This window comes from Carlito syrichta, unplaced genomic scaffold, assembly GCF_000164805.1.
Source record: "Carlito syrichta isolate Samal-C Ts95f unplaced genomic scaffold, Tarsius_syrichta-2.0.1 Scaffold314018, whole genome shotgun sequence".
Classification (NCBI taxonomy): Eukaryota; Metazoa; Chordata; class Mammalia; order Primates; family Tarsiidae; genus Carlito; species Carlito syrichta.
Window position 1 is genome coordinate 185868 of NW_007258114.1, and position 15138 is coordinate 201005.

The following is a 15138-nucleotide window of genomic DNA, read 5'->3' on the forward strand; positions in this document are numbered from 1 at the left end:
CCCTCAGCCACCCCCAGGATCCCACGGGTGGTGGCTCCCTCGCACCCCCCTGAGATGTGGGCGACCCTGCATCACCCAGTCTGAGCTGGGACCTGAGCCCATTCCCCAGGGTGGGTGAGGGAGGGTGGCAGACCCCTGCCCCAGAGCCTCTCTCCAGTTCTGTCTGCAGAGGTGAAGGGAGACGTGATTAAGACTTGGCAGAAGGGCCGCCCACCCCGCTCACCCGCTCTGAGCTGGGGGCTGGCACAGCCTGGAGGCAAGGAGAGGCAGGCCTGGCACGGCGGCCAGAGCACAGTCAGCCTTTGGCGGGCGCCCCAAGAAGCCTCTGGACGTGCCCCCAGAGACCAGCACATTCCCAGCTGGCTCTGGTGCCAGCTCCTCTGCCCCTGGGGAGTGGTCAGGACGGGGCAGCTGGAGGAACAAACACTCACGGAACAGCTGCCAGGCACCAGCATCATGGTGGGGTGGGGGGAGCCACAGGAGAAGGGGGTGCCCAGCCAGGGGCAAAAATGATGGAAGCTCACATGCCCCCCGTCCATCTGTGCCAAGCCACCTGCTCACCAGGGTGACGGGGGGCCCCTCCCCCGGTGCTCCAGGCTTTTGGGGTCCTCTCCCTCTGCAGCTCTCCCCTCAGCCACGACCCATCATCCAGCCAGTACCTGCACCTGGTGGGTCCTGAACCCGGGCCCACAACAGCCCTCCCATCTGAAGCTAAGGCACTTGGCCGCAGTCCCAGCCAGGACCCCCGTCCCCCCCTCCCCGCCCAACCTGCTCCCCTTCAGGCCCTGGATCTGCCCGACTTCCCCTGGGAAGTCCCAGGCCCACCCTCAGCTTTCCCCCTCCCCATGACAGGATCCTTCTGTGGGCAACAGGAAACGAGGGAGAGAGTGTAGTGCTCCACCTTGAGCAAGGATGTATGGTCGTGGACCAGGCAGAGGCCCCGTGGAGGGCAGGGTGGAGGCCCTGGGCCTGGGAGGAGGCGGGGCTGGAGGTCCGAGACCCCCACGCTCCGAGTAAAGGGCAACCCTCTTGGGATCCCAGACTTGCTCCATCTCATAGGCTTCTCCTTGACCTCCGACGTTTTAGGATCAGGCACCCACCTGCCACAGCGGTCAAGACGTGGAGACCTCGGGCATCAGGGTCTGAGACACTTGAGGAGCATATCACAGTGAACGTTCTGGGCCCAAGTGCTGTCTGACACCCCCGTTTTGTCCCCTGGGTATTCAGAGTTGACCCTCGAGGAAACTGACAGAGGCCACTAAAGACCCGGTCACACAGCCCGGCCATGGCAGCACAGGCCCCGGGGGCCCCTGTCCTCCAGTCCCTGGCTGTGACTCTCGGAGACCCTCTGGACTTTTCACGAGCCCCTTCCTCTCAGAAGCTTGTGGCATGGCCAGGTGGGGACACAGGAACGGCGTGCCGTTAAGCAGACGTCGAGGGGACAGTGTGTAGAGCTTGACCTGAGTTAGTAAAAGTTGGGGTCTGGACATGACTGCCTGTGTGGGGTACGGAGATATAGGGGTGTCCACATGACCTGGGGGCTCTGGACTCCCACAAAGAGATCTCCATAGTAAGTGGGAGCAGGAGACGTTAAGTCACCCGTTTGCTCTTCCAAAGAAGACCCTCTGTGCCCAGGGCTTCCTGCCCCGGATCCCTTGAGAGGGGCTGGTTTGGGGTCCTCCTTTGCTTTGCAGACTCCTCACTGCCCACCCCCATGAGATTTGGGGACAATGGACAGACTTGATGTCCCACCTCTGCTTCACCCCCAGTAACTATAGGAGCCCGGACCGGGCCAGCTATCTTTCTGAACTCTGCTTTTTCTTCCGAGAAATGGGAAAAGATTCCCCTCCTTGTGATACCAGTGGGAGGGAGATCCTTCTGGCAAGGAGCTAGGCCTTGGCCCAGGAGGCGAGGGCTCTGTTCCTATCTGCAGAGAGAGGGAAGCTCTTGGCCGGGCGCAGTGGTTCTCGCCTATAATCCCAGCACTTTGGGAGGCTGAGGCAGGAGGATTGCTGGAGCCCAGGAGTTCAAGACCAGCCTGGGCAACCTGGTGAGACCTCATCTCTACAAAAAAGTAAAAAAATTAGCCAGCCATGGTGGCAAGCGCCTGGAGTCTCACTATTCAGGAAGGTGAGGCAGGAGGATTGCCTGAGACCAGGAGGCCACTCATAAGCACTTCAGCCTGGGCGACAGAGTGAGACCTTGACTCAAAAAAAAAAAAGATCTCAGTTCTGTTCCACTTGACACCCTGAAGCTGGGACATTCTGGAGGCCAAGGATCCCACAGAATCTCAGGGGGGCCAGGCCTGTGTCAACAGAGCTGCCGGCCTTTCTTCTGGTCCTGCCAGTGTCCTGACCTGGGGTGCAAGTCCCACCAATACTGCCTCCTCAAATCCCATGTCCTTGCCTTGGCTGTGGCTTCCTGAAGGCCCATACATTCCTAGTGCCCACCTGGCATGTTTGCCCTGTGGCAGGGATCAGGCTACCAAACACAAACTGAGAGGCCACAGTTCAAGGCCGGATTGATTGGGCCCCTCAACAGCCCAAGACAAGTTCTGCAGAAAGCTCAGGGGAGCAATCAGAGAAGACTTCTTGGAGGTGGTGACCCTCACACCAGCTGATTTGGCAGAGTTGAGGAAACTTCCCCAGATGGAAAGTCCCAACGCAGGTTGGGAAGAGGCAGGTAAGCGATGTTTGGAACAGGAGAAGAGGTGCTGTGACAGGTTAGCACTCAGGTCTGGCCTCGGGCAGCCTCCGAGGAACTCACCTCCGACCACGGGCTGGTATACCACTTGAAGCAGGGCCGCTCGAAGCATGTGCTCTCTTCGGGGGGCTTCTTGGCCAGCCCACACTCAGGGCCACCACGCGTCTGTGGCTTTCCGTTGGCAAGTTCCATACAGAGCACCAGCCGCTTCTTCACGCCGCGTCCGCACGTGGTGTTGCACTGAGCCAGGGACAAAGGGGGTGGGTCAGCCCGGGAGGACTGAACACGCGTGGCCCATAGGGACTCTGGTGACAACGGTTTGGTCGATAGCAATTGGGTGAGAACGCTTCTATTGGCGGCTAAGTGGCTGAGAACTCTGTGTCCGATAACCACTTGGCTCCAAATGGATCTGATCAAGAGCAATTTAGCACAAAACCATCTGTTTTGAAACAAATTGGCTAATAACAATTTGGCCAACGATGATTTGGCCAAAATCAATTTAGCAGAAAACAATCTGGCCCAAGATTATCTGGTTAATGGTAGTCTGCCTGAAGCTGTCGGTTGAAAGCAATTTGTTCGAGTGCAATTCGTCTGAAATGGCAGGTTGGTGACGATGGCGGGCGGGTCGCCATGACAGGCTGGTCACACTGAAAGGTTGCACAGGCCCCTGGACCCAAAGCAAACGCAGCCCGAACATCGGTAAAAGAACCTCGGGGCCCAGGTGGGGCAATGCCAGCCCTGAGTCACCACTTAGTGTCTGCTGTGCAGATTTGGGACACTGTAAGGTGTTTTCCTACCTTTCTGGCTTTCTGCATTTTAAATTGATTTTTAGGAAATTGTGCCTCCGCCGTTTGCAATCCGCTCCTCGTTCTCACCCATCTGTCGTCCCAGCCACTTGGCTCTCGGGCCAGTCCTCTCCGGCCAACGCTCTCCAGGGGGTGGGAGGCCCTGCGCGCTAGGACACTCACCCGCTCCCAGTCCTGGGCCAGCCAGTGGGCGGGACAGTTCTTGTCCCCGCAGGGGTGGATGGCCAGGGGCTTGGTCTCCATCTGGCACTGGGACTCAGGCACCACACGTCCGTCGCTGGTCTTGCAGTACACATGCCTGATGGTGCGGCCCTGCCCACAGCTGCCGCTGCACTGCAGGAGGGAGGGAGCAGGCGGGGGACACCGGGTGAGGGGCGGGGGCCACTCTACAAGGCTCACCCCCCTCCCCACTGGACGCCAACCCCGAGGGAGAGGAGCTCCCCAGGCAGTGTGTGGAAGCGGTTGCCGTGGTGACCATTTTTAAAATAACATTTTCTGTTCTAATTACAGAAGTAATGCGTGTTCCAAATACCCGGAGAAAAGCACACCTAAAAAGGTCATCTGTGCACCCACCACCCAGAGGGGACCCCGGCTGGCATTTCTCTTCCAGATGAGAGAGACAGAGACACAAAGATAAGGAGAAAGACACGGGCAGAGAGACAAAGTCATAGACAGAGACAGGAAGAGAGACACAGAGAGATAAACACGCAGAGAGAAGAGACAGGGAGAGAGATACAGAGAGGGGGAGAGATACAGAGAGAAACAGAAATACAGAGATAGCGAGAGAGACAGCGAGAAAGACACAGAGAGACAGAGACAGGGAGAGAGACTTAGATGCAGACAGAAACACAGAGACAAGGACAGAGACAGACAGAAACACAGAGACAGGGAGAGAGATATAGAGAGAGACTGAAACACAAAAACAGGGAGAGAGACAGAGAGAGAAGCAAACACAGAGACAGGGAAAGAGACACAGAGATACAGAGACAGAGGAGAGATACAGAGAGAAACAGAAATACAGAGATAGCGAGAGAGACAGCGAGAAAGACACAGAGAGACAGAGACAGGGAGAGAGACTTAGAGGCAGACAGAAACACAGAGACAAGGACAGAGACAGACAGAAACACAGAGACAGGGAGAGAGATATAGAGAGAGACTGAAACACAAAAACAGGGAGAGAGACAGAGAGAGAAGCAAACACAGAGACAGGGAAAGAGACACAGAGATACAGAGACAGAGGAGAGATACAGAGAGAAACAGAAATACAGAGACAGGAAGAAAGACACACAGAGAGAGACACAAAGACAGAAAGAAAGACACAGAGACAGACCAGAAACACAGAGATAGGGAGAGAGACACAGAGACAGGGACAAGGAGAAAGACATAGAAAGACAAAGAGATAGAGATGGAGACAGGGAGACAGAGAGAGACACACAGAGACAGAGACAGGGAGAGAGACAGAGAGAGACACACAGAGAAACATACAGAGATAGAGACAGGGAGGGAGACCCAGAGAGAGACAGAGACACAGAGAACAGAGACAGGGAGAGAGACACAGAGAGACAGACAGAGGTTATAAAGGGGAATGGGACATTGGCCGTTGACTTTCGGTGGTTTGCATTCCTATGTTAGCTCGGTGAAGTATTCTTCCCTCGTCCTTGCTCCGGAAAAATGGGGAAACTGAGGCACATGGAGGCAAGGCCCTAGGGTCCTCTCTCACTAGCCTCCTGCCCTGACCGCCCCTAAAACAGGCCCCCGGGCCCCGCCCTCACCGGTCCCCAGTCGGAGACGGTCCACTGCCGGTCGCAGGGGGGGCCCGTGCAGTTCTTCTTGCCCACAGGACGGGTGTTGGGGTCACACAGCTTCTCATCCTCCGAGCAGCGAATGTCCCTGGTCACCACACTGCGCTCCCCACACTTGGCCGTGCACTGCGAGGAAGCCAGGGCGGCAGGGTGGGCGTCACGGTGCAAAGGAGACTCCCAGGCTGCGGCGCCCTGGGCTGGCCCCGCCCTGCTCACCTCCGACCACTCGGACATCTCCCACTGGGGCCCGCAGGCCGGGTTCCGGCAGGTCTTGCGCTCCTCGGGCCTCACGGCCTCGGCCGCCTCACACAGGTCGCTGTACACCGAGCTGTCAAAGCCGGGCGACAGCATCTTCCAGCAGCGCACGATACGGAACTGGTAGCCCTCGCCGCAGGTGCGTGAGCACTCGCTCCAGCTGCTGGTCTCCCACCTGCCTCGGGAGGGGACGGCCTTCAGCAACGACCTCCCGCTGGGTGGCCGGGACCCCTAGAGGCAACACAGCCCCCTCCTCCTAACTGTGACAGGCTAAGCCAGACAGGAAGCCGGTGAGGCCCTAGGGTGCAGACCTCTGGGGTCTTTAGGGAGCACCCACAGGGTGGTGGGGGCGTCCTGAGTATGCCATGGCCCTCTTGTCCCAACGTGCTCTGCTGTGTCACACAGGTGTCTGTGGCCCCCCGGGACTCTGAACAATGAACAGAAGACATGTTTCTGGCTCTGTGTCCAGAGAGAGGGCATTTCTAGCATGCCAGGGCAGACCCCTGGTTTCCTCGCTGGACAGGGTATGGGCCGGGCCCCAGACTTTGGAAAGACAGATTTGGAATAAGAGGACTACATGGCCGGTGAGGCTCCCAGGGGAAGGGAAGGTCCCGCCAGACCTCACCCCAGGCCAGCAGGCAGTGCTCTGGGGATGGCTGTGGCTTTTCTGCCCTTCCCAAAAAGGAGCAAAGTGCTCAGGGATCAGGGGGCCCCCGGTGCAACAGGCTGGAAGGGAAGAGGAAGCCTGGCTGCTGTGCAGGGGACAAGAGGGCTTGGTCACTGAGGGGCAGCTCTTCTTGGAGCGGGACAATTGGTGGCCGCAGGATCATCTGAGGACCCTGAACCAACTCCCACCCTGATCCTCGCTGGAGGGAGGATGAGCTCAGGGCACTGTCTGTGTCTGCCAGGCAGAGCAGAAGGCCTGAGGGGCTAGAAAGAGGGGGCCCCCCACCCACATCCGAGGGACAGCCAGTTGGCGTGGAATTTCAGGAATAAACCCTTTTGGCTTATAAAAGTCACCATGTAGGCCTGGGGGGCGGGGATGCAAAGATATCACTCTAATAGAGAGTAGCGTGAGAGTGGTTTCTAAATCCACAGTGGCAAGCATTTATTGAGCATCTACTGTATGCAAGGCAAAGTGACAGATTATACTGCAAATCCTGGGAAAACCCAGGACTCTGAGGGGCGGGGTCCCCATGCCCGTCTTGGAAAAGCCCCCACGGGCCCGTCCACAAAGCACCTTTAAGAGCCAGGACATGGCTGGGCTCGGTGGCTCAGCCTGTCATCCCAGCACCTTGGGAGGCCGAGGCGAGTGGATTGCCTGAGCCCACGGGTTCCAGACCCGCCCGGGGAACTTGGCGAGACCTCGTCTCTACAATAAATCAAAAACTAGCCGGGTGTGGTAGCTCATGCGTGTAGTTCCAGCTACTCGGAAGGCTGAGGTGGAAGGATCGCCGGAGCCCAGCAGGTCGAGGCTGCGGTGGCCGGGAGGGGCCACTGTACTCCGGTCTGGGCGAGAGTAAGACTCCAACTCAAAAAAAAAAAAGAGCCAGGACATGACATTGGACTGCGCCTACGGGCGGAGCCCCTGCACACCTCCCACCCCCAATACCCCTCCCGGGCCCTCGGTGGCAGGTACCTGGGTTGGCACTCCCTCCCAGCACAAAATTCGTGCACAGGCTCGGGGCGGGTCAGGGCATCACAGTAGCTGTCATCCACCTCCACACCATCGTAACGGACGCACATGGCGTATGTCGACATGACCCCTGGGATCAGGACAGAGAAGGACGCGTGAGCCACGTGGTAGACAGGCAGCACCCTGGAGGCCAGCAGATAAGCTTCGGGACTTAAGTCGCCCAGCCCCCCAGAGCCCAGCCTCCTGGTCTGGGGGTCACAACAGTTCACTTGCTTATGAACTGCTGGGTGAGGGCAGCTCTGTGGGTGTGGCTTTCCGATTCACAGCTCCCATGCCACCCCAGTTCATATGTCACAGACCCCGGGCGTTGGCCCTTACAGAGGTAAATTCAGCCCCGTGTCCCCTGTTGCTACTCATTCAACAACCACAGGTCTCTGGGTGGATGGGAAGCTTCCCCATTGGTCTAACCACCCCAGGCCGAGGTCCTGGCAGGGCACAGAGCAGGGAGGGGTTAATGACGCTCCCAGGGGCGTCTGCACAGACGCAGGTGACACTCACGTTCTGTAAAGCCTGCCACTGCCCTGGCCTGGCCTCAGCACCCCACAGAATGGGGTTTCCAGAGTAGCTGAAGCCACAAGCATTGAATTTGAGTACCAAGAGCACATACAGCCTCTTGGTGGTGACGCTGCCCTGGGAGGCATGGAGGCCGCAGTTGCGAGGCAGCCAGCCTTGTGAGTGGAGGCCCTGATTCTACACTGTTCATTTCTTTCTGGTGCCACGCAGGCCTCACTGGGCACTTCTTATGGTGACAGGGAACTAACCCCCGTTCTTTCTCTCTGTCTCTCCTGTCTCCCTGTCTCTGTCTCTCCTCTGTCTCTCTCTCTTTCTCTCTAACCTTCCAGCCCTCGCCAGCCTGCTCAGAGGCCATGCTGGATGTTCAGGAGCTCCACCCCTAGCCTCCTGTGGCAGGCCTGGGCCTTGTCCGTCGTCTTAAACTTTCTTCCTTCTTCTCTCTCCCTCTTTCTGTCTTTTTCTTTCTTGAATTGAAGTCTTACTCTCATCCAGGATGGAGTACAGCAGTGCAATCACAGCTCACCGCAGCTTCGGCCTCCTGGGCTCAGGTAATCCTTCTGCCTCAGTCTCCCAAGTAGCTAGGACTACAGGAGGGCACCACCACGCCCGACTGTTTTGTTTGTAGAGATGAGGTCTTACTGCTGCCCGGGTTGGTCTCGAACTCCTGGGCAAGCGATCCTCTCCCCTCGGCCTCCCGAAGTGCTGGGATTCAGGTGTGAGACACTGCACCCTGAGACTTTTTGTGATCATCACAGTGTGTGTTTGTTTCTGTCAGCACCCAGTACTTTCCTGTAAATCCCACTGGGGCGGTGGGCAAAAGGTAGCCCTCACCTGGCTGTGTCCCTTCCTCGACCACAGCTCCACCTTCCTTATCTCCTGTCTCCCACACCCTCGCCTAGCATGTTGCTGCCAAGGAGCAGGATGACCCAGGGAGAGTCATCGGCAGTGGGAAAGACCTCAGGGTGGGGCTGGGATTTGCTGCCGGCGTGTGAGACGGAGAGAGACAGGCCCAGCCTTCCCGGACGACGGGCACGGCGGGTAGTCCCGGCTGCGGCTGCCAGTGCCCCCGGGAGGAAATCGACGTCCCCATCCACGGCAAGCCCAGCCACCCAGAGGCGCGTGTCTGCAAGCCAGCGGCTCCTGTCTCTCCAAGCCCCAGCCCTGGTGGAACAAAACGGCCTGGGACGCAGCCGACACCGGGATTTTTTTCTCTTTTTCCGTAAAGGACGAGCCAGGCTGCAATCACGGGTCCCCTCCTGCCAGCGCTAGGCTGTGCAGCCTTAGCCTTCTCAGAGGGGGAGGCTGGCTTCCTGGCCAGGTCTGCTTGGAATGTTCCAGGCCTCAGAGACACCAGTTCTGGGGCCCAGGGAGGCACGGGCTCCAGGACGTGCAGACCCTCGCCAAGTGCCTGAGTATTCTTGTCATCAAGGGAACGCAGCGGGCCTTGGTCTAGAGAGGCTGGAATCCAAGTCCCAGCTCAGTGTTCCTCTCCGGGCCTCAGTCTGCTCATCCCTGAAATGGGAACCGTCCAGAGCCTGTAAGAATCGTATGGTCCATTTTCTGAACACCCTGTGTGTCATTTGGAAAACAGTACTTTCCAAACCTTAGCTACCAGCCCCTATAAACGAAAGTAAGCAGGCGGCCAGGTGCAGTGGCTCAGGCCTGTAATCCCAGCACTTTGGGAGGCCAAGACGGGAGGATTGTTTGAGCCCAGGAGTTCAAGACCAGCCCGGGCAACAGAGCAAGACCTTGTCTCTCCAAAAAAATCAGCCGGATATGGTGGTGCTTACCTATAGTCCCAGCTACTCGGGAGGCTGAGGTGGGAGGATCACCTGAGCCCGGGAAGCTGAGGCATGATTGTGCCACTGCACTCCAGCCCAGGCAACAGAGTGAGACCCTGACTCAAAAAACAAACGAGCAGAAAAGTGAGCGAGTGCCCCCATGTGGGACACAGTTGAGGTGGGCTCACTCCACTCAGGAGAGAGAGGTGACCCCGGCACCCACTGGCTCCCCTTCCCTCACTGTGCCCTGGAGAGACTGGGGGGTGCAGTTTGAAAACCACCACCTGTGACCAAACAGAGGGCAGACTCGAGCCCCACATGGCTGCCACTCCAACGGGGGTCTGAAAGAGTCAGCAAAACGGGGTGCCCACTGTGGATAAAGCCCAGGGTAAGTAGACACATTCCCCATGGGTCTAACCATGGATCTGGGCTCCTGGCAAAGCATGTGGCGGGGTGAGGTGGGCCCGAAGACGCTTAGATAACACTCGAGTTCCGTAAATCCCGGTACCGCCCCAGCGTGGCCTCAGCACCCCACAAGACGGGGTTTCCAGAGTGGCCAAAGCCATGAGCACTGGATTCGAGCACCAAGAGTGTCTATAGCCTCCAGCACAGCATGGTGAGGCCACCCTGGGAGGCAAGGAGGCCAGAGCCGCAGGGCAGCCAGTCTGGGAAAGTGGAGACCCTCGCCCCTGTACTGGTCATTCCTGCCCAGTGCCCGCTCGCTCTGTCTCTCTCCTCTCTCTCTTCTCTCTCTCCTTTCTCTGTCTCTCTCTGTCTCTCTCTCTCTCTCTTCCCCTCCTCCTCTCCCTCCCCTCCATTTCTCCCTCCTTCCCTTCCCCCCTCTCTCCCTCCTGCACACCCTCCCTCTCTCTTTCCTTCTCTCTCTCCCTCCCTCTTTCTCCCTCCCCCCACTCTCCTCCCTTCCCCCTCCCCTCCTTGCCTCCCCATCCCCGCTTAGCTCCTGCGGTTCCTGGTTCCTTCTCTCTCTGGCAGCCTCTTCTGAAGCAGAGCTGTTCCTTTCTTCCTCTTACTGGCACCCAATAGCACTTTCTTCTGTCTTTTCCCTTTTGTCCCACTTGTACCTTGGGCCACACGGACAGACCCTGTCCCCAACCCCCACCCCCCACCCCCAGTAGCTTTCTGCTGTTGGGAGAGGTACAGTCCCAGGCTGTCCATCAGGCCCCTGAGACTGCTTCACATAAGGGACATCCCCAGCCGGTGACATGTCAGGGAGGAAACACAGATGCTCCCAGACACTTTATGACGATGGTGACAGCACCCGCACACTTGGAGTCCCCGGCCAGGATGTGGGAGGAACTCAGGGAGGCCCACAATGGCCAAGCAGACACCTGAGCACCCCACCATCAGGCTCAGCCCCCTCGGGACAGCCCCGTGGAAAGCGGGTCCAGGGTCACTTCCGACACCAGCCACTCTCAGCATGCTCACATCTGCACCTTGCGCCAGGCACAGTCACAGCAGCGCGCCCATTTGTTGAGCACCGAGCCCGACAGTCTATTTCTTGCTCCCCACCAATCCCCACACTACCCCTGAGATAAGTATGTGTCCCATTTCACACGTGGAAAACCGAGGCTCAGCGACTTTCGGAGGGCACGCAGGTGGTCTACCAGACGGCACCAGCCCAGCACTCACCGCGCAGCCCACAGAGCTTGCTTTGTCCTCTCCAAGATGCTGGATACAGGGGCGAACTCAGTGCCCCCGTGCCCTACTCGGGGACTCTCGTGACAGGAGGGAAAGCCCGGTCTTCAGCCCAAGAGGCAGGGCTGGGGTGAGTAGAATGTAAAGGCTTATGGTCCATTCAGACCCAGCAGGGCCACCACCCTCTCTAGAGCCCAGCTCCTGAGATGCCAACCAGGACTGTAAACAAGCTCAGACTGCCTCACCGCCCTGCATCTTCACTGACCAGGACAGCAGGGCCATCTAAAGCCCTGGCCAGGGTTGAGGGTGCCAGGGTGGGGCCAGGAGAACCATACATTTTTTTTTTGAGTCAGAGTCTTACTCTGTTGCCCAGGCCGGAGTGCAGTGACACGATCACGGCTCACTGCAGCCTCAACCTCCTGGGTTCAAGTTATCCTTACGCCTCAGCTTCCCAAGTAGCCAGGAGTACAGGCATGCTCCACCATACCTGATTAAGTTTTCCCTCTTTTGTAGAGACGAAGTCTCGCTCTGTTGCCCAGGCTGGTCTCAAACTCCTGGGTTTAAGCGATCCTCCTGCCTTGGTCTCCCAAAGTACTGGGATTACAGGTGTGGGCCACTGCACCCGGCTACACCATGTATTGAGAGGGGGCAGCCAGGCATTATCTATACCCAAACATGAAGCACTAAGTCTAGACAACGTGTAGCCTCGGAGCCATCCCTGGGACTCTCCCTACGATTTCTCCCCTGCCAGTGCACCCGCCTCCTGGTCCTGGGTTTGACATCTGGCCTTGCAGCATCCTCCAGGGAGGGCACCAGAACAGGTGGAGGGGGCAGCCCCAGCCCTCTGTGTCTGCAGCCAGTGTTTCAGTGTAGTGGTGGCTGGCCTCACAACCAGATAGCCATGGGTTCAAATCCCAGTTCAGTGTTTACTAGGCACATGGATCTGTCTGTGCAGGCACCCCAAGGGAGTCTCTTTTCCCTCCCAACCCTTCTCTTGCTGACAAGATCCTAGAATTTGACCCATCCCCTCGGTTGTAGACCACAAGTATCTATTTCTTCCTTCCAATGTTTGCTGTCAACAAAAATAAAACAAGCCGGGCACAATGGCTCACATCTGTAATCCCTACACTTTGGAAGGCCAAGGCAAGAGGATTGCTTGAGCCCATGAATTGGAGACCAGCCTGGGAAACACAGCAAGACCTCATCTCTACAAAAAAATCAAAAAATCAGCCAGGCATGGTAGTACATGCCTATACTCAGGAGGCTGAGGTGGGAGAATTTCCTGAGTCCAGAAGGTTGAGGCTACAGGGAGCCCTGATCATGCCACTGCACTCCAGCCTGGGCGATGGAGTGAGATCCTGACCCCAAAAACAAATAAATAAAATCCTTACCATGTGAGATTTTTCATTTGTAACCCAAACAAGACATGACACGAATAGCAACAGACAAGAGAACATGGGGGAGCGGGGTTGGCCTGGGTGACCCTGGGATCCTGGGCCTGACCCAGATCTGTACACCATGAGGACAAGGAAGCCTTCACCCAACACCCAACTCCTGTCCATGCCACACTGCTTCCTGGGGTCAGGAAGTTACCAGACAAGCACTAGCTAGCAGATGGGCCCCACCTAGCCCCTGCTTGCATCACCCTGGAGGCAGGCTCAGAGCAGGGGCTGTCTGTCGGTCCCCTGGAACCGGTACCTGTGGTGCAGGTGGCACTGCAGGGCTCGTGGGACGACAGCTTCCACCGGTACATGTCTGCTGGACTCACACCTTGCTTGCGTGCCTTGGGCCTGGTCCTGGAAGGGAAGTCAAGCAGAGGAGGCAGTGAGAACTCCAGGACTCACTCGCGGGCTCTGCCTTTTGGGGGAGTGAGCATTCCTGGGCGGGTGCATTCTCTATAACACATGCCTGTCCTGAGCCTATGGGCAGAATCCATGCACACCAGGGTCACAGCTCCCACTGCCTGAAGCTGGACAGGACAGAGCACGTTTAGGACTGAATAGATACTGGCATTTTTTCCATCTCAATAACCACATTGGCAAGGCACGGTAACTCACGCCTCTAATCCCAGCACTTTGGGAGGCCAAGGCGGGAGGATCGCTTGAGTCAGGATGGAGACCAGCATAGGCAGTACAGCGAGACTTTGTCTACAATAAATCTAAAAATTAGCCAGGTGCAGTGGCAGTTTCGCAGGAGGATTGCCTAAGCCCAGGAGGCAATGGGTGAGCCGTGATCATGCCACTGCACTCCAGCTTGGGTGACAGAGTGAGATCCCAACTCAAAAAGAAAAAAAGAAAAGAAAAAAGAACTGCCTTGACCCTGCTAAAGCTTCTTTGTGGGGGCACACTGAGGAACTCAGGGCCCATCGGCCTCGTCCGGGGCCTCCTACACACACACAGCCTTCTCGCTATCGGACCAGCTAGGGGCTTCCTTCTCCTCGCCCGGGAAGGGACCTCGGAGGGCGTCTTATGTGCTGAGAATGCTCCACAGCTCTGGTCTCCTACCTCCCACTGCTGGGACTCTGATCAAACAAGGGGGGGGGCAATTGCCATTCAGCCTCCAATTATCAAAATAAAAAAGCCCCAGCTGCAGACAGGGGTGTGGCCACGGCCCACGTGGCAGCTCAGGTCCGTGAGGCCACACACACCCGCTGGGGGGGCGGCAGGCTGGGTCTTGGCCAGCCACCGGCTATGATTCTTGGCCGGAACTCGGGCAGCCAAAGCCAACTATTGTTAGGACTGTTTGCTTCTTTGAACCGGTAGGTGTGCCTGGGCCCGGCCTCCACATCCAATATGCAGGCGCATTCTGGGCTCAGCAGGGGAGGAGGGGAAGCCAAGGAAGACAGACGGCGGCGGCAGCTCCAAGACACAGCCATGGAGTTCTGTGGCCCCCAAGCCAGAGAACTGCAGGTCCTTTGAGCCTCCGCCTCCCTTTTTTTCTTTTTCTTTCTTTTATTTATTTTATTTGTTTGAGCCAGGGCCTCACTCAGTCACGCAGTCTGGAGTGTAGTGGCATAATCACAGCTCACCGCAGCCTCCAGCTCCTGGGCTCAAGCGATCCTCCTCCCTCAGCCTCCTGAGTAGCTGAAACTATAGGTATGCACCACCAGGCCCAGTTAATATTTTGATTTTTTGTAGAGACGAGGTCTTGCTGTGCTGTCCAGGCTGGTCTCAAACTCCTGGCCCCAAGCCATCTTCCTTCCTCAGCCTCCCAAAGTGCTGGGATTACAGGCGTGAGTCACCATACCCTGCCTTGACCTCCCTTTTAAACTGGACTGTGCAGTGAGCTGCACTGCCCAACACCACTTTCCTCCGGGCTGAGAGGGGCTGGCTAGGGATGATTTCGCCCTGATATCCTCCACAGGCTTAAATCTGGCCCAATCAACAGGTCCTTTCTTCCGGACCTTCAGTCACTTCGGTGGTCCAGCTTAAGGGGTCACAGGGCCTTACATCCTGAAAGGATTCCTAGTTGATTCTGCGATGGAGACGTGGTTTGGATGGAACTGAGAGTTAACAGTCCGTGAAACCAATGGGTGGGAGTCACTATTAGGTTTTGCTTGGACTGGGCTTCTAGTTGTTGGGAGGACCCCAATGCCAGGTAGAGCTTGGGGATGAAGGTGGTGACAGTGCATCTGAGACCCCAGAAATGACTAATGCAGCACCTAGACCTAAGGAGGAAGGGATGGAGGGAGGAGAGAAAGGAGGGAGGAGGAAACCCAAAAAGGGTGGCAGTCCAGGGGGTGGAGGCTTGATCTCATTGTCCATCAAAGCCAGCAGGGCTTCCCTCACCTGGGGGCTTCAAGCCAGGAACATATTCCTGCCCCATCACAGATTCCAGGGGGAATAGGAAGGTACCCTCTCCCTCCTTAAAAATAAGAGCAGGCCAGGCGCCGCGGCTCATGTCTGTCTTTTTTTTTTTTTTTTTTT

At 57.3% G+C, this 15138-nt stretch overlaps 1 protein-coding gene across 1 annotated transcript in view; it reads right to left on the minus strand.

Moving 5' to 3' along the window:
- ADAMTSL2 (ADAMTS like 2) overlaps window positions 1-15138 on the minus strand; it is a 41977-nt gene that overhangs the window by 1721 nt on the left and 25118 nt on the right. The window contains exons 11-16 of the mRNA XM_008070801.1: window positions 12911-13008; window positions 7206-7332; window positions 5528-5741; window positions 5282-5437; window positions 3672-3842; window positions 2767-2943 (exon numbers count right to left, since the gene is read on the minus strand). Of these exons, the coding sequence (XP_008068992.1) occupies window positions 2767-2943; window positions 3672-3842; window positions 5282-5437; window positions 5528-5741; window positions 7206-7332; window positions 12911-13008 (943 nt within the window). The remainder of the gene's footprint in view (window positions 1-2766; window positions 2944-3671; window positions 3843-5281; window positions 5438-5527; window positions 5742-7205; window positions 7333-12910; window positions 13009-15138) is intronic.